General features: G+C 49.8%; 1 protein-coding gene and 1 long non-coding RNA gene across 4 annotated transcripts in view; one reads left to right on the top strand and one right to left on the bottom strand.

The window, feature by feature from the left end:
* ZBTB16 (zinc finger and BTB domain containing 16) overlaps window positions 1-19,391 on the bottom strand; it is a 187,269-nt gene that overhangs the window by 83,813 nt on the left and 84,065 nt on the right. For both annotated transcript variants that reach the window (XM_066245062.1, XM_066245052.1), the window contains exon 3: window positions 8,496-8,593. In XM_066245062.1, the coding sequence (XP_066101159.1) occupies window positions 8,496-8,593 (98 nt within the window). The remainder of the gene's footprint in view (window positions 1-8,495; window positions 8,594-19,391) is intronic.
* Window positions 901-4,633, top strand: LOC136314338 (uncharacterized). Of its 2 annotated transcripts, none has more exons than XR_010727304.1 (2): window positions 901-2,137; window positions 2,596-4,633. It is a non-coding gene; the product is annotated as an uncharacterized lncRNA (long non-coding RNA). The 2 variants fall into 2 exon arrangements; XR_010727305.1 differs by having other exon boundaries at window positions 901-2,292.

Raw genomic sequence — 19,391 nt, 5'->3', positions numbered from 1 at the left:
AGACAGTGCAGCGCAGGCTGCGGCCAGAGCTGGTCTCTGGGGCACCGCCCTGGATGCTGGGACCCGGCACAGCCTGCTGGAGGGCTGAGGGGAGAGGAGGACAATGGAGGACCAGCTCAAAGTCCTGGTGGGGTGCATGTCTGGGAAGCAGAAGGAAGCTAGAAAGACCCTGGAAATAAGAAATGGCATTGCCTTTGGGTGGGTCCTATACAAACACTCCTACCTACTGTCTCAGGTAAAACAAGGACCAGCAAAGCAGCCCAGAATGTAGGAGTGGAAAGGAAAGACACACATACACACACACACACACACACACACACGCACTGTCCTGACAGCCATTTCTTTAGAGCCGATCATTTCCTGATGAGACCGTCATCATCCAGCTTCACAGAGTCATACGGCGGAGTGAAAGGGGGTGGGCAGGACAAACCACCCTGTTTGGGAATAAAAACCAGAGGGGGAGAGAATGAGAGAGATAGACAGACACAGAGGGAGACACACACAGAGAGAGAGAAAAACGGAGAGGAAAAAAAAGAAGGTTATTACATAATTTCTACTTTCTCCCTCCACCCCCTCCAAGTAATGTTCTATCTGACGGGCTCCTCTCTGAGGGGGGGAAAATGACAAATCCAATCCAAAACCCAACAGTCTGTGTTCTGTTCGGAGAGCACACAGTGTACTGTACAGCCCATAAAACTCCAAACAGCCTCCAGACACTGCCGCAATCGTCCTCCATCAAAACACTTTGTCTTGCATACAAAAATAAGATACAGCACTGAACAGAATACAAAATCAGCCCATTACAGTACAGGGAGACTGCTACTTAGCAACGAGGGGGCTCTAAAACCTCGATGCTCTACAGGAAGCAAAATCTGTCGAGCCTGTTGGGCAAATGATAAACATTAGCAGTATTAAAAAAAAACACCAAAAACACAAAAGCCATGTAAATGGAAACGAATTTATATAATAAATTGGGATGGGGACTTGAGTGAACAGAGAAAGGCTGGGATCCAGAGCAGTAGACACAACGAGCTTCCCAAACCCCCACTAAGGCACCATATGGAGCCAGAGACATGTGCATTTGGGGGGCTATGGGAGACCCCTCTTTACACAGGGGCTGTAGGTGAAAGGGTAGAAGGGAAGAGGTAAAAACACCATTTAATACAATGACCTGTAATAAACTTGTCCAACTTTGTCTGTTCAGCTGGCCGGAGTGAGTGACATCCTCAGGGCTGGTGGCCCCTAGGCATACACACCCAGAAGCTCATCCAGGAGCACTGAGGCCAACAGACAGACAGACAGACAGACAGATGCGGGGACTATCATCTGCCCTGGGGCCAGCATGGCACTCTGCAGCATCACAGAGCCTGTCACTTGCTGTAAACAAAATCTGTGGCCAAAAGAAGTTAAAAAAAAAAAAACCCAGACAACAAAACCCCAAACACCCCATCTGGGCTGGAAAGATCAGTATATTTCATCAGGTAAAGGGGAAAAATACTCGGGCCGTGAATCAGCAGCAGCAGGGCTTGGATCCCGGCCAGAACAGGAGCTCACACAGCAAGACCACATTCTCCTGCCCTCAGCCTAGGTTCTCGAGGCAGAGAGTGAGAAAGGGTGGGCTGGGGGGGGGGGCAGTGAGAAAGGGGGGAAGGTGAAGGGGGAGAAATGTATTTTTCATCAGCCAGTGTATAATTTATAAACAGCATTAAACAGTTTTTTTTTTCCTTTTCCTCTCTCCCGTGATGGGCTTGGACAGCAGTCAAGCCTGCATTAATTTCTGCTTTGGGTACAGTGTGTTCTTGGAGGCACATCTGCAAGCGATCATAAACTCTCTGGAATGCTGGCAGAACATCCAGACCTGCCGGCAGGCCAGTGACGACACCGCTCTGGGAAAAAGTTCGGGAAGCCGGCCAGATTCAGAGTAGGGAGGGGGAGAGAGAGAGCAGTTAGGGAGGGAGAGAGAGAGAGAGAGCAGTGTGTTCAGGAGAGCCGGGGGAAGAGGCTTCTCTTCGCTCTGGGTCCTCTTCCCCAATCCCCCGGCACCCACGAAGACCGAAGGGAAGGCAAGGGGCCTCTGAACCACTCACATCTGATCTTCCCCATCATGCCTAAACCTTCTGTTGTGCCCCCTCTGAAAGTACGTGGAGGAGGTTTCTTCCTGGTTATCTCTGGGCTGTGCCTGGTGGCAGAAAGCTAACCAGAAGGGAGCGCTGATATTCACTGAAGAAGGGGAATGACTCGGCCATGGGTTTGGACCTGCCTGGATAGGCCCCAATCTCTTGCTTTTAAGAGGCACTTAATCTGGGAAAAGAGAGGTCAGTGAGACAAGGAAGCTGCAAGGTTAGGAGAAGAGGCAGGCCCTGAGAACCATCTACAAATCCCAAGATGCTTCTCCCATCATTGGCATGGGGACCAGTTCATTTCCTTGCATCCAAGTCCCAGGGAATTGGCCAACTATTTTGCAACCCCCAACCTTCTTTGACTTTGGGAAGAAAAACCCTGAACTCCAAAGTTAAGGGTTCTAAAAACAAGGGAACAAATTACAAGCCACAGGTCTTTGACATCCCACAATTTTCTTTCCTTTTAACCACTCAGGGCAGGGAAAAGAAGTCTGGTTTTTTGGCTCCAATCCCTCCAACCACTTCCTGCCAGATGGATGACCCAGGCCCCAGATGATATGCCCTGGCCACTCCACTCTGCTGCCTAAATCAGAAAATCATCAGCCAGGCCCTGGCCAAGCAGCTTGCCTGTTGGTTGGAGTATCATCCCAACATGCCAAGGCTGCAGGTTTGATCTCCACACACAGAAGGAGCGACCAATGAATGCATAAAAAAGTGGACAACAGATCGATGTTTCTCTCTCTGTCTCTCAAATCAATAAAAAGATATGTTATTAAAAAAAAAATTAGCAGCCAAAGACCATATTCTTCCTCAGTGGCTCTGACTATGAGAGAGAGGGTATCAAGGGATATTTCTCATTAACCATGGCTACGGTGCCCAGAGAGGGCAAGGAGGAGGGAGTGCAGGGGACAGGCCCCGAGCAATACTGGGCTCTCAAAGGTAAGTCGTGTGCCCCTAACCAGTGCAAGAGGCACCGGCCTCTCTATCCTCCAGCCATGCCCCAAAACTGATGGCCAGTCATGCCATTTCTCCAAGGAGTCTTAGAAATCTTACATTCCTGCCTAGTCAATGTCAAAAAGCTCACAGTCCTTTCTATTCCAGAGGGATGGAAAAAAAAATGTGTTAATCCCTTATGCAGTCTTTCAGTGGCTCTCCAGTGACGCAGTTAAAATGCCAATCATTTTGTTACTCGAGGCCCTCCACAGTCTTGCCCGATCCCTTCATCCTCTCAACCCCCAACACACAGCCTCCACTCCCAATATCGCCATCGGTAGCTGGTCTTGCTTCCTCCTACCAGTTCCTTTCAGAACTTGCTTGTCGCCACCTAATCAAGTTCTACCATCCTCTAGAACACCCTCCTCCTCTGAGTTCCTCCTAAAACTCTTCTGTGGTGCTCTGCACACTCTTTCTACCCCCAGTTCTTTATTGTCAAACATCTCTCCTACTTTACTTAAGCTTCTTGAGGGCAGGGACACTGTGGCATTCCCCAGGGTGAGGTACACAGAGCCTGGAGAATACATCATGCTTGGTAAATGTCCACTGGCTCCCCCAAAATGAACGACACTCCCAGAATACGGGCAGGCCACAAAAATATGCAGCCCTCTATAAAGGGGACATGGCCGAGTCAAAAATAGGGGCAGGCAGTTTGGGGTGTGTTCATATTTATAAGCCACCAGTATGTTAAGCCTCACTGTGGGAAACACTACCTCATGGGAAATCATACACCAGCTAATCGCAGACCCAACTCGAGTCCCCGCCAGAGGTTTTGGTCTCTGCACAGACACCCCAAAGCTGGGAAGCACCTCTTCAGTGAGAACAAGAAGTGCCAAAGGTACAGCAGATCGTCCCCAATGCTTCCCTGAGGGACGGGGCTGGGAGTTCTCCCCTGCTCCACAAGCACCAGAGGTGGCCACCCTTCTGGCCCCAGCCTCTTCCCCAATTCCCAAACCCTCCTGGACCCCCCAAAACTGCCTCTGAGAACAGGGGGGCCTGGCCTGTTCACTATCACTAGTTACTGAGTTAGGTTATTGCTTGTTAATTTAAACTGATTGTTATCATTGGGTATGTATCTGATAAACACTTGATTAGTTAAAACTCTCAAATCAAAACCGAAACTTCAATTAAACTCAACATCCACTGGTACCATGTAGGGTCCTAAAAAAAAGAAAAAAAAAACAGAAAAAGAAAGAAAAAGAGAAAGAGAAAGAACAATCTCTGGGAAGGGCCTCCTACGGAGCAAACTTCTAATTAAACCCATTGTCAACTTCAGCACAATGAAAACTGATTTAGGAATGTAAATTTAGTATTCCAGTCACTGGAAAGAAGACCTCTCACACTGTTGATCTCATATGCGTGCTAATTTCCTTGGATAAGTGAGAGGAGGGAAGGGGAGGGGAGGGGCGAGCAGAGGAGGGGAGAGGAGGGAGGGGACATGCTAAGAGGTAAACAAGGGAGAGAGAGGCTTCTCTTTTCACAAATACATCTCCGTAGAATTCAACGTGAGCCATCCTCAAGCATGGGAGAAACTCCTTCCTTGCCTCCTCCTTCACCCCACCCTACCAGATGAGAAAAAAAAAAAATTAATTGCGTATGATGACAAGCTTGGCTCGACACTGACTGTACACACTGTACCCACAAGGCTGGCTCCCTGCCAGGCCTGGCCCTGCGCCAGAGCTACAATAACAAACACGGGCCATGCTGGCCAAGAGGGGGTGGGGGCGGCCAGCGCAGAGCAGGAGAGGAAGCAAGGAAGTGAGCTCTGCTGGGCTCCCCTGAGCAGAAGACAGCAGGAATGTGCTGGTGCTGCTGCGGCAGCAGCATCAGGGGAAGCTGGGAGCACCCTGACCCCAACCCAGGTCCCCCAGATTCACTCCTCCATGGCCTGCCCCCTTTTAAAAACTGGTCCCGGGTTTCTGGGGCAACAACTGTTCTTCTAGGTTCTCCACTGCTGTTCCGACCCTTGGTGATCTTCTGAGAAATGGGTCTGCACTGCAATCCCTTAGGGGACTTCCTTGCTGTCAGCTTTCTGCATGCGGCTTTTCAACGCAGAGCAGCAAGAAAATCCCGTGCATCTCCTCCAGAACACCGCATGGTCCCGCCATCCAGCACTGGAGGAATGAGAAGATGTCAAACCCAGCCAGTGCTACTAGAATCTGAGCAAAGGCCCGGCCCCACCAGTCCAGCTCTCCAGCTCTACACCCCACACCAGGCCTCTACAGAGTCCCCAGGCCTTCCCCGTTTAACAGGGGCAAACAATTTAGGAAGTGGTCTAGCCTCACTGAGTCCTTCTGCCATTTTATTTTCAAGACATCCCAGCACAGGAGGTGAGAGGTCTGTGGGACAACAACCAGAAAACAGAGAATAGACACATCAGTCTAAGCAGGCTATCTAAGCTATCGGCAAGCAGGGATTAAAGCTCTCTTATGAGCCATCACACTGTCTCCATCACCAAATCCTCCTTTGCAAGGGCACTGGCTAGTGAATTTCAGAGGCAGAGACCCTGTGCAGAATCAGACTTCAGGCACGGAAAGGAAAACCTAGGAAACAGACCCCACTCCCACAGCTGCCAGGGCCTCCCTCTGAGACCACGAGACCTCAGTCAGAGGACGTTGCAGAGTCACTCATCTTGTCTGAAATGGGGGCTCTAGGCCTACCTACAAGTGCAAGCCGTTCCTCCCCTCTCTGCCACTCCCACAAGCCCCACCAACACCGCTGAAGTGGGCTTCTCCGTGGGGACAGCAGCTAACTCACACTCAGACAGCAATAGCCAGTGGGCTCCTGGATGCCCCCCAGGGAACCCCTGGGTCACAGTCTGAACAGTTCCCACCACGGAACAGAGCTGGAGGGAGACTAGTTTCCCTGAGTTTGCCCCCAGGTATCCCAGGCTGCACGCATCCATTCCGCCCGGTATCCGCCCGGTATCGACACTCTCTCCAGTCCCAGGCACTGTCTGCACCTGTATGAGCAGACCCTGTCTCCAGGCAGCTCACAGTCTATCAGAGGAGCAGGGGCAGGAGAGTTACACATGCTGAGAGCCCACATGTGCCAGGCACAGTGCCGAGTGTCTGATGGGAGCCTCACAACTTCTCTGAGGTAGAGTGGAGTACTCTCCTTACAGGGGAGGACATGGGGCTCACAGAGCTTGCACTTCTTACCCGAGGTGGCGTGATCCGGAAGTAGATGCCCAAATTCCTAACCCTGACTCTCAAGTTAGTAGAGATAAGGCAAGTCCACAAATAACCATGACACAAAGAAGAAAGAACTGTGTCTAAAGATGCTTCGGGATAAAGAAATAGGAAAACCTGGAAGAAGGCATGACTGCTTCCCGCTAGAGGTGGGCAGGTGTCGTGGATGGCACTGCAGAGAGACCTGGGAAGACTGCAGAGAGGTTGCTGTACGCAGACAGAACAGGGCTTGCACGCAGAGGAGCAGTTGGAATGAGAAGAAAGGATGCTTGCTGAGCTGAGGGACGAAGGAGGCAGGGGACAACTCTGCAAGCTCAGGCTGAAACCTGCATACAGATGCCCAAGACCGCGCAGAGTCCACACCAGAGCCTGGAGCGGAAAGCAAACGAAACAGAAGACCCCCTCACTGTACTCGGGTAGGGGGGATGGTCAGCCTTGTTGGCAGACAGCTCATAAAACCCCACACTGAACCCTGAGTGGCATAAAAAACTGACAGGAAGCAAGGAGATAGACAGTACAAGTAATGAAAACAGGACAAAAGTGGTACCCGAGTACCCAGCGGATGCCAGACACGGGAACACCGGGACCCGGGATGCCAGCCAACACGGGACAGGTGGACAGGACGAGGACGGTCAGTGGAGCCAGGTGTGGATGAAAAGGCCTGATGAGAAGGAGGAATGCAACACACCAAGACATGCGGACGGAGCAGACATGCCAAGGCAGAGAGCCACCTGGTGTGGCCCAAACCCTGGCCGAGGGAAGAAAGAAGGGGTCAGCACTTGAGGAAGGGCTGGGAAAGCCAAGAAGGGAGACAGCATCCAAGGCAGTGCAGAGCCTCATGGGCTCTGTGGCAAGCCAGAGCGTTGAAAAGCACTGAGCAGCATGTATACAACCGTACAGGCAGTAGACGGAGCGAGGACCGCCTGCGGCCAGCCGGCCGGCCAGAGCGCTGAAAACCACTGAGCAGCATGTATACAACCGTACAGGCAGTAGACGGAGCGAGGACTGCCTGCGGCCAGCCGGCCGGCCAGAGCGCTGAAAACCACTGAGCAGCATGTATATGACCGTACAGGCAGCAGACGGAGCGAGGACAGCCTGCGGCCAGCCGGCTGGCCGGACTAGAAGCTCTGGAGTGAAAGGAACACAACCCAGGGCGACAACATCAAAACGGGGACCAAGAGAGGAAGGTGGAAGCAGAAACAATTAACATGCATTAAACATCAATGGTGTGCCAGGGAGTGAGCTACAGATGACTTTTAGCAGATATTCTGTCACCTAACACTAAAAAAAAAAAAAAAATGGTATGAGTTAGCAACACCTGCACATTAGGGATGCAGAAACCGGGGTTCCGAAGGCAAACCTGCCCAAGATCACACAGAGAGACATACCACAAGATGTGAACCTTCATTCGCCCAGCCCCTGACGCCCCGCCTCATTGCATAGACACTTCCTGCCTGGGGGCCAGATGCTGGAAGCAACCTGGGGGAGGAGTAAGCAGGCGCTGACAGCTGATATGAGGGAGAGCAAGGCCACATAAGAAGGTATCCACCGCTTCTCCCCCAGAATGTGATGCTGGAGCTGAAAGACCAGGGAACAAGAAAGACTGCACAGGCCGTGGCAGGGAAAGGGGGTGTCGTGGGGGCTCTACAACAGAAGCCAGGTGACCTGGGTCTCACAGCAGCACCACGGGACCTGCTGTCCGTTCTTCCCACCAAGAGCACCCAGGCACACTAGACCTCAGGGGCTTCTCCCCTTTTCACATCTAACGGGGCAGAGCCGCTCTGCCCAAACATGAGCAAAATCACTAAGAGCCGCTGAGTCGGCCCCCGCTAGAACGGCATAAAATTAACTTGCAAAAGATAGCACAGTGTAACTAGCTTTGTGTTCCAACCTTTCTATATCTATTTAATTAAAGGCTCCTGTATAATGAGAAGCCAATAGTCAGATTCATTAGAGAGCGAGAACCTAATTCCACAACTGTTTTGCTAATGAAACTGCAGTCTGCTTTGGAAGGTAGATCACACCGTCAAGAATGGACTTCTCACTTCATGAACCTGAAGGCAGCACCCAAGGGACAAGGTGGAGCGAGGCCCCAGCTGGCAGTGGCGACATCCATGCTCTGAGTGGAGGCAGAGAGGGCAGGAGGTGGCTGGGTGTGCTCAGAGGGGCTAGTCACAGCCTCCTTGCCTACCTGAGTGAGCCAGTAAGTGCATTCTCAGTCGCAAACTATCCAGGAACCGCTTTCCGCAGAGCTCACACCCGTAGGTCTTCATTCCACTGTGCAGCTTCCTGTAGGGAAAGGAAAAGACAGGTTGCAGCTGCTGCGGCTGGACAGAAGGCAGGCCCACCCCACCTGGGGCTCTGCCGTCTTCCCTTGGACAGGTAGGTGAACAGGAGACAGGGAGATGGGGAGGGGCTTGGGAACTGTAGATGAGCACCGGTGGAGGCCCATCCTGGATCCTCAGACTGACTAGAGCACCCTTTTTATCCTCCAGAACCCTGCTGGGGAGGTGTCTATTCCTGGTCTTGTCCAGGGGCGTGAAGAACTGGGCACCTCCTGCTGTTTCACTCACTGGCACATTCACCAAAACCCAAAAACAAGCAGATCTAATTTCAGAGGGAGGAAGGAAGAAGCACCAGGACGGTCAAACAGGAGCAATGCTCATGGTCAAACCAGCACAGGCTGCACAGGAAGGCCACTGGCCTGTGCTCACCTCGGTCACAGCACAGCCCTCACCATACTGTGGCCGTGTGATGTCCGGCCCCGCCAGGCCCCCTGGACTCAGAAGGGCTGCACCTGCGCCTTTACTCTCGTGCCTCCGCTCCCACTGCAGTGGCACACAGTGGGCATTGAGTAGGCTTACTAATGAATTGGTGCCATTATGGACACAAGGTGCTTCTCTCTCTGGGCTTCCAGATGTTGTCAGAACCACAGTGACTACCCAAATGCACCTCCTTCCCCTCAGGCCCAGCGTTACATCTTCCCTCCCTTCCTCGCGGCTGGGTGAGCCCCGACAGAAAGGCAAGGCTTCAGGAAGCCAGGTAATAGTCTACAAACAAAAGGTGCTAGGGTACTTTTGGTTTTCCAAAGTACTTTCACACACATCAACTCATTTCACCATCACTGCAGTTCTGAAAGGGGTGTTTGGCACATAGGATCATCCCAGAAAGACAGAGGGCCTGCTAACAACGGACTAGAGGCCCACCCTACAACAGCACTCCTAAACTCAGGGCCTTCCCCTCCAGATCCCACTGCCCAGTCAGAGGGAAGCAGGCGGGCTGTGGGGCGCAGGGCACTGGGAAGAGGGTCTGTGCTCGTGCGGCTTAGGCTCTGAGCACTGGCTGGCACGTGGGCCATCTTGCTTGAAACACTGACTTTCTTGTCGCCCACACTCCTGTTCTCAGGCCCTTGCATGCCTCTGCCAGATCCAGCATCCACCTCTACCCACTTCTGCACCTCCCCCACCACCTCCCAGGGGCCTGGCCCTAAGGACCAGGGTGGGCAAGGGCAGGAGCCAAGAGTGGTGGGGCAGGCACGAGGCAACCCTTGGAGACAACACTCTATTGCAATCAGAATGCCGATGTGTTGAGACTGCAGGTAGGTTGGAGAGCTACTGGTACTGATATTAGGTAAATGTGGGAGGCAGGAGAGAGTACTTAGTATATACACTTAAGCCAGCAGCACCCAGATCTGGGCCTCGATGCCTGGATCATGACAACTGAACTAAGCCACCCACTGCCGCCACCTTCCAAATCCCATAAGGAGAACACAGCCGAGTGTGGAAACCATGCGGGCCCCCAGGAGAGCCTCCTCCTCAGCGCCACAGTCTCTGGGCCTGAAGACAGCATATGGTGTCCAGTGTGCATGGCTGCCGATAGCAGTCAACGCCCAGTCCCCAAAGTAGAGCTCTTTCTCAATCAGTTTTGTTTGCTGGCTTTCCCTTTACATCCTTGCCAAAGACAACAAATGATTTCTCAATCATATACACACACCCTCATCTGTGACACTACAGTGCACCCCACCCCCCCTGTTATCTTACTCCTGGCCACCAATGAGCCACTCAATTGAGAAATAGTAAAAGTACAGAACATTTTAACCGAACATTCTTCACTCTAAATATATTTCACAATGCTGGGCACTGGGACATGTCTTAACAGCATTCTAGGCAAAGCATGTTTTTAAACACAGTGCCCTCCCCCCTTATCCACAAGGGATATGTTCCCATGGATGCCTGAAACCACAGAGTGCCAAACCCTATATGTACTATGGTTTTTTCTACATACATAACTATGATAAAGTTTAATTTATAAATTAAGTGACTAACAAATAATGATCAAATATGATAATTATAACAATATGCTATAATAAAAGTTACGCAAATGCAGTCTCTTCCAGTATAGCTCCTATACTGTACATACCCTTTTTGCGATGGTGTGAGATAATGCAAGTCCAAAATGGTCAATTGAAATGAGACCAACATTGTGACCGAGTATCAGGCCATTACTGGTGGTCTTCTGAAGGTATGTCAGAAGGAGGATCACCTGTTTCAGATGATCCTGGATCATTTAGCCATGACGATATGGATAGCCAGACATGAGCAGCAGATGATGGTGGTGGTTGGGACAACTTAGTATTTTAGGACCATGGTTGACTGCGGGTAACCAAAACCATGGAAGGTGAAACCATGGCTAAAGAGGTAACTGTATGTGTCCAAGCCGGTGAGTGTCTGTGCAAGCATGCAAGTGTGCACACGCATAGAAGCTGAGTGCTCCCGTCACTTGCCAGGCATGACAGACACCTGCTTTTCTAAAGGATGGATGGTTCAGGGAACAACAACAGCTCTATGCACAAATGGTTCAGCAAACAAACCCCTTGCCCACATTCATGGTCAGGGCTGGTGGCTGGCAGTGTGTGAGTGTCAATCTTATTTATTTTCATTCTATTCTTCACTAGTGACTTCTTAGCTTCCAGGGACGCCCAGTTCTCAGGAGGCAGCCATCAGGGGGACAAACACCCATTCAGGTTTGCTTTCCAAAAGGACTGGAGTGGTCAGTCTTCAGATTCAGGCAGCCAAAACCAGGATAAACATCCCCACGCTGCCCTTGGACTCCCATCTCTTCTTCCTGCAAGTTCCACATCAAGGATTTCACCCTGATGGACATTTTCTGGATAATCTCCCTGCCTTTTTTCTAAGTGAGAATGACCTGCCAGGCACGTGGAAGTGGCTGTTCCTTGCCAGCTGCGCTGGTGTGGCGTGGAAGGTGCCGCATGCTGGCCCTCTACTGCAGAGGTGGCCGGGGAAGGGCAGAATGCCAGGCGAGCGGCCAGAAGACCTGGATCCTCACCCTGACTCAGCCATGAACTTGCTTTATGACCTTGGACAAATCATGCTACCATTATCTCTCTGCATTTTTTTTTTTTTTACCTGTAAAGTGATGTGGGTGAGATCTAAGGTTTCAGTCCCTTCTGTAGACATTTTATTATTCAAAACTCTTACCCATATCCTTGTACCTAGAACAAAGATTCCCTAGGGGCACTGTTTATTCTCCCTGAGCCACATGTCCACTTGCATGATGTCTCACGACACCCACACAGTCAGGCTAGGAGAGCCTAGGCAAGAATCAGCACCTCGTCTCAGAAATCTGTTCAGGCCCTGGCCAGCTGGCTCAGCAGTACAGTGTCAGCCCTGAGTGTGGAAGTCCTGAGTTCAATTCCTAGTCAGGGCACATGGGAGAAGCAACCATCTGCTTCTCCAAAACTCCTCCTCCCCTTCTTTCTCTCGTTCTCTCTCTCTCTCTCTTTCTCTCTCTCTTTTGCAGCCATGGCTCAAATGGTTCGAGCAAGTTGGACATGGGCACTGAGGATAGTTCCATGGCCTCAACTCAGGTGCTATAATAGCTCAGGCAATGCCCAGATGGGCAGAGCATCGCCCCCTAGTGGGCTTGCCAGGTGGATCCTGGTTGGGGTGCATGTGGGAGTCTGTCTCTCTGCCTCTCCACCTCTCACTTAATAATAACAATAAAAAAAAGAAATCTATTCACTTAAAAACATTCTAATACAGACAATCTACGTCTCTTCCTTTCCTAACTTAGTGGTCAGTCTACCTTTCAGTGAAAGAATCCTCCAGAACTCATCCTCAGCCCTTCCTTTGGTACCAGGCATGCCCCACCCTTCAGGGACACAGATGTCCTATCTTATTCAATCCTCGGGGTAAGGACACTGGCCCACACCTGACCCACTAACTCAGTGCCCCACACAGGTTACCAGAGGTGTCCACGTGACCCCACAGGCGCACCAGAACAAAGGCCTGCCCGCAGCGCAGAGGCCAGAGCAAAGCACAAAGGTCAGAAGAAAGGGAGAGCCTCACAGGGCCAGTGGCTCAACAGAGCCCAGCAACGGTCTGCTCGTGTGTTTCATTACTGTTCTAACATCGAGGGAAGAATCTGAGAAGTGGGGCCTTCTCCTGATTCAAAGGGAAAGAATTTGAGCACATTCAAGGGACATGGTGACCAATAGAATCTCTCTATGGCCCAGTCTGCAGAATGGCCAGTGTGGAAATAGGACTCCAAGCTGGTTTTTGGAGTAAAGTACACGTTCGTATGGGCTCATGGTCTGTCACTCCTTAGACCACGACTTCACTGCCAACATCACATTAGGCAACTACAAAGCATTTTGATTAAAATGGAAATTCTGTCCACCTCCTTTCTCCTCACCATACACAGAGTCCTATTTTCCCAGTTTGGGCCTGGCTTTTCACAAGGTCTAACTGCTCCTGGCCATCTGAGGTCATCAGGGAAAAAGGACAGTGGGGGGACATTTTCGCACCTTTCTGAATATCACCTTGGTTTTCACACTCTCTCCTCTAAGAGCAATGTCGCTAAACGCCGCTTTAGAGTAACCCAGTTCCAGTGCGTCCCACACACCTCCATTCTGCACTCCGTGGAGGCCCAGCCTCCCCTTGAGGCTTCTGGTCCTCACCATCCACTCTTGGTGGGCTCAAGTTCTCCCCCACCCCTAGCTCTGCCCCACCACAGACCACATCTAGCCCATTGGGTGAACTCACCTTGAACTTAACAGATTTCTACTTCTGTCCAAAAAGACAAAGAAAAAAATGGAACCTCTAACAGGGTTCTAGGTATTTGCTCAGGAGAATTGAATCATTATGAGAAATTAAGGCCAAGCAGACCTGAACCGTTTAGCAAGTAACCCAAGAAAAAACTCATTCCTCCTGGCAGATTCTCAGCCACACAGTTCTCACCCAGCCAGCAAGTGCACACTCGTCCAAACCATTTTTGTACTACTGAGTCTGAAAATGTCAAGATCTCATCTGCTTTAGCCTGTAAATGATACAGTGGCAGAATATAAAGCTAATATATAAATGGTATCGTGTGTTTGTTTGTTTTTTCTTTCCTTCATAGGGCCTCGTTTAGAAAGGATTGCTCAACACTGCGAAAGAGATTCCTCTGAAGTGTAGTGTAGGCATCCCTGCTCACCAACCATGTTCCAAGTACAAGAGTTTCAAGGGCAGCACAGAACCCAGTACTGGGTGCTGTCCTGTGGCTTCTGAAGTCCACACAAGGAAAGCCAATGGCTGTGTCATCGCCGCATCTCATTAGGCCAATTTCTCATCCCTCAAATCAGCCTTCATTTCCCCGAGCCCACCTGCGACACACCAGCAGAGCTGTGGCAACAAAGAAGGACCCATCTTCTCCACCCTCAGCCTCAGGCACAGCTGGCCACAGCAGCTGCCTCCTTGGGGGTGCAGGTCACCCCTCTATCCCACACAGCCAAGGACCAAAGGATGAGAGAGAGAGAGAGAGAGAGAGAGGTTCAGGCCTAGTACTGCCAGTGCTCCATTTCTTCCCAAGGTCCTCTGCCCAGGGACAAACACAGAACAGACCGAGAGGCAGGGAATGTTTAGGGAGGAAATTCTGCTCCTAGAACGCAAGGGCTGCATTCCCTCCCTCTCTTCCTGGAGCTGCCGCTGTCTGACCTGTGAGCTATGCTGGCAGACCAGCACTGAGAACTAGGGCCGGCCGCTGGGGAAAGCTGGGGGGAGGGGACCCCACAGCTGGAAAACCTACCTTTGAATGAGGAAAAATGAAATGGGGAATCCCCTCTACATGGGCTTTGACAAGGTAATGTTTTCCTTGCTCTGTTTAACTGACCCCACCCCCTGACCCAACACTCAGCTCTGGCCACCGTGGCCCTGTGGGTCCTTCCAACTCGCCCCTGTCCTTGGTCTGAGGGGCTCCACATGCAGAAGTCACCCTGAAGCCCAAGGCTTCTGCTTTCTGATCCTGCGACCATCAACTTGACCTATGCAGTGCTTCTGGGGTTACTCAGAATAGACAAGACAAGCCAGGAGATTCTGTGAATCAGATCCAAAGCAAGGTATACATGACTCTTTTTTCTCAAAGGCTGCTGCCACATGGGGTCCAATGCTCTGTACAATCTTCTACTTACCATGGGAACCCGACCACCACACAAGCCTCCTGTTCCTCTCCTGAGCACCACTTGGGCAAGTAGCACTGGCCCTGTCCCCCCATGTAGGTGTGGTGTGAGGCGGGTCCCTTCACACACTCTGCCTCTCAAAATGCTCTTGGTCTTGAAAGAAACTAAAGACTCGTGAACCCAGTGGGGAGAGAGCCTGCCCCAGACCCCACTCACGTCTTCATGTAGAAACAGAACTAAGAGGGACGAACAGATGTACTTCAGCCATAGGCTTACTCTTTTCCCCAGACCCTTAAGTTCAACAGGTACCTTCAATATCTCTTTATCGTTCATTCAAATGACAAGGGGGCCAAATGGTCAACGACATTAGTTAACGCCCAGTGTTACTCTCCTTATGTAGTTTCTTGGAATATCAAGTCCATGATTGAGAACCAAGATAATTTTAAATTCTTCCAAACTATAAACTCCTGGAGGACAGGAACCACAAATCTATTTCTTCCTCCCAACCTCTCAGCACAGAGGCAGGCAGGCAGACAGAGCAGACGTGTGAGAAGCTATTGCTCGTAAAACCATTGCTAACCTCCTCAGAACAAAGAGACACCTGAGCACTGAGATCCTGCTCTGGCACCACCGGGGAATCGGGGAGGACACCTGCTACCTCCAAGAAGAAAAGTTCTCATCTTGGCTACAGAACGGGTCACTTTCATTTTCTCAAGGCATAAGGGAAATTATTCTTTCATCTACTTTTTTTCTTAAATGTTGAGATTAGATATTTCATTTGACAAATTGTGAATGTTCATCTTGTATTACCATAAATTATCCTTCTAGCAATAGAGTTCGCAGCTCCCTGACTAGTCAATATTAATAAACATTACCAAATGTTTTTGCAACACCATTTATTATTTTTTTTCAATACAGCTGTTTATGTATGCCATAAAGTAAATATACCAAAAAAGGCAAGGGTTTTGAAAAACAGATTAGGAAAGCAACCAAGAAATAAGAGAGTGCTAGATAATACCCTCCACGCTGCAGGACGTGTGTGTGTGTGTGTGTGTGTGTGTGTGTGTGTGTGTGTGTGTGTGTGGAGGGGGACAGCAAGCGGCCCTCTGCTAGGCCTCCAGGCCAGTGGAGTCATGGGAGATGGTGGCTGTTTGGTAGTTTTGGAGCCTTTTAAAGAAGGTGAGAGAATACCAAAAGGGGACGTTTCTTAAGAATCAACCTAGACTAAAGGTGCTGACACGCTGACTGAATGAAATACTGGACCCAGAGCAGGAGACTTGGTTGCCCTCCAGCTCTGCCAGTGACCACGCCATGATCTTGGTCAAACCAGTCACCCTATTCAGGTCTAATTTCACACCTTCTCGCCACAGCTCAAGGGTCGAGCCACATGATTTGTTAGGGTGCCCGGCACATAGTCGGACTATGACCTTCTCTACGAAGGAGCCAGATCAGAGTCATCCCCTCGGCCTCCGTCGTGAGCCCAGAACAGAGGAAGGACTCAGCGCGTTTTTATTGACTGAATGAACAAACACGATAGGGTTTTCAAAAGAAAAAAATGTAGTGGTAAAAACTATAATCCACCCCTTCTATATACACACACCTCTTTGTCTAAAAGCAAAGGATACCATGGGGCTCTTAGAAGGAAAGCCACACATCCTTCCCTGACCTGGGACCAAGGCCCACCCGGAGCTGACTGTGGGGTGGAAGGAGCCATCCTGAGCTCTGAAAATATGAGGAAGGACAAAGGCACCCCCCGCGGCCAGGACCGCACCGAGTACAGTGCTTTCAGATAAGGTTGCCCCAAAGTGTTCAAATGCGGTGTCAGAACTGACAAAGGGCAGCTAGCTAATCTCCCCGCAGCCAGTGCTGGAGAAGGACCTTCAGGGCTGCTTGGGCACCAGGAGGCCTGCCTGGGCTTCTGGCTGGTACGTCAAGGGCCCTTTGTTTTAAAACACCCGAGTTCTCCTAAGTCATTTATTTGAAATATCTCTATCAACAAATTCCACCAAGAACAAAAGTTTTTCATTTGGGCACGGGGCTTTCGGATGATCTTATCGTACACAATCTCATACAGTCTCTTTCAACAAGGTTTTAGCCTGCTTATCTGCGAGGTTCCTGGTAGCCAAATATGATTGAAACGTTCTATTTATGCTCACTGGATTAAGGAGATGTTACAAAACTGCACAAAAACCTGGCAGATGTAAGCAAGGTATTACAGCCCGGGCAGTTAAATAGGAGGGAAAGGGATCAATACACACTTTTGCAGTTTTCTTTCTTCTTCTTCTTGCTTTTTTTTGTGTTTTTTTTAAAGAAACCAGAAAAGTTGTGCTTTTAGAAAAAGGGAAGAGGTAAAAAATAGTAAAATGCCTTAAGATTTATAGCTTCTCAGAGCATTTTCCAAACCTAAAACAGGGCTCTATGGTGCGTGCCTGGTGATGTCAGTGCAAGGAAACAAAAATAAATCCAAAATATCCTCCCCAGATCCTAAAAGGCCCTATAAGGGAAATGAACCACGGTTGTGGATGAGCAGGGTTTGGGTTTCTCTCTCTCACACCCATGTGAGGCCTTTCACCAGCACAAATAGCCAATTTCTGAGAAAACAGTTTTCGAAAAGCAGCAGATCCCTCCTTTACCTTCCTGTTTTGCCTGGGTGTGAGGGGAGAAACGTCATCTCCTGGGTACTGGGGCTCACGTTTGCATGTTCTCACTTGAGCCAGGAAGCCAGAACGCTACCTCCTCATCCCGCAGACCCACCATGAATCCTCAGAGAGGAATGAGAACAACTGAGGCCTGTTGAGGACCCAGGAAGACCAGCTCCTGTCGAATTAAGCCCTTCTGAAAACTACCGCAATGCATATATTGGCTCAATCTTTCTGCGTCAGCACACTGCAATGAAGTTGCTTTTCTATGAGGATTCTGAGCTGTAAGGATCATCATTCTAAACATCCGTTGTGAACACAAAATAAAAGGTTGGGCCGATTAACCTGTTCAGACACCCAATCACATTGTGACAGCTGCCACTTTCACAAAGGAAAGAGGCAGACACAACAGAGATACATTTCTTGATGCTTCCTTTTTTTTTTCCTTCTTCATTCTAGCAAAAATGAAAATAATAATAACAAAAAAAAATAAAGACTATATCTAGTTAATTGAAGTTTTATAATAATAATGCTAAAACATTTATACATCACATGTGACTTTGAAAAGGCTTCCTGAGGATCATCTCAATCATTTTATGATTGGGGAAGAGAGGGCTGTTCCCATTCTGTGGATGAGGAAAACAAACCGGCTGACTTACTGTTCCATAGAAGCAGGAAGCAGTCTCCAGATCTCTCACCTTGGGATCCACATTCACGTTTACTCACCTGAGGAGAGGCTACCCATCCTGCCCGTAATGTCCTACCAGAGCCGCCCCCTAAAAGTCACAGAGGAACCACCAGCAAGAGAGGATATACTGAGAGAGAGAGAACACATGCCCAGGAATCCCCTGATTCTAATCAGAGAGAAGCAAAAACAGAGGCACTAAGAGGACAGGTGAGCCACGATGGCCAGAGTCTGTGGCCACGCTGGGTCATTTAAACCTCTGATAGCGAAGGCACACTGCCTCATCCCCTACTGTGGTTTGCTCTCTATCTGTTAAAGCCCTACTGTGTGCCAGGCTCTGGGAAACTAAGACTGTAGTCTCTCTAAGTAGGTGCTACATCACCACTATTCTCCACTGTTGGTCTCCCTTCTAGCACTTAACATAACTTATGGGTATATAGTGGGGTTGTCTTTTCACTAGTATTCTTTATATTGGGGTTGTCTTTATCGCTAGTGTTCTTTATCTCTCCCGGATGGCAACCCACCTGAAGGCAGAAACCGTCTGCTGTTTGCTCGGAGTCCGTAACAGTGCCTGGCACAGAGTAAACACTCAATACATATTTTTAAGGAACAGGTTTATTGATATACTATCCATATACCATAAAAGTTACCCTTTTAGTAAACTGTGTACCATTCTGTAGTTTTAGTACATTTACAAAGCTGTGTGACCATCACCCCTCTCTAATGTCAGAATATTTTCTGGCCCTGGATGGTGGCTCAGTGGATAGAGCATCAGCTCTGCATGTGGATGTCCTGGGTTTGATTCCTGGTCAGGGCACACAGAAGAAGCAACCCTCTGTTTCTCTCCCCCTCCCTCTTTCCCTTCTCTCCTTCTTCCCCTTCTGCAGACAGTGACTCAACTGATTTGAGTGTAGCCCCGGGCACTGACAATAGCTCCCTTGGAGCACATCAGCCTCAGGCACTAAGAATAGCTCGGTACTTGAATATTGGACCATGATGGGGTTGCTGGGTAAATCCCGATGGGGGTACATGCAGAAATCTACCTTACTATCTCCCCTCCTCTCACCTAAAAAAACATTTTCACCACCTCCCATACCTGTTAGCAGTCATGCCCTATGTCCCTCATCCCCCAGTCTCTGGCAACCATTCATCTACTTCCCTCTTTGGATCTACCTATTCTGTACATTTCCTATAAATGCAATCATCCAATACATGGTTTTTTCTGTCTTCTTTCACTCAGCATCATGATTTCAAGGTTCACCCATGTTGTATGTTGTAGCTTCTACCCGTCCTTCATTCCTTTTTATT

The sequence above is a fragment of the Saccopteryx bilineata genome, chromosome 1 (genome assembly GCF_036850765.1).
Source record: "Saccopteryx bilineata isolate mSacBil1 chromosome 1, mSacBil1_pri_phased_curated, whole genome shotgun sequence".
In the NCBI taxonomy this organism is placed as follows: Eukaryota; Metazoa; Chordata; class Mammalia; order Chiroptera; family Emballonuridae; genus Saccopteryx; species Saccopteryx bilineata.
The sequence above is the reverse complement of the archived record's forward strand: the minus strand, read 5'-3'. Positions and strand labels throughout refer to the sequence as shown.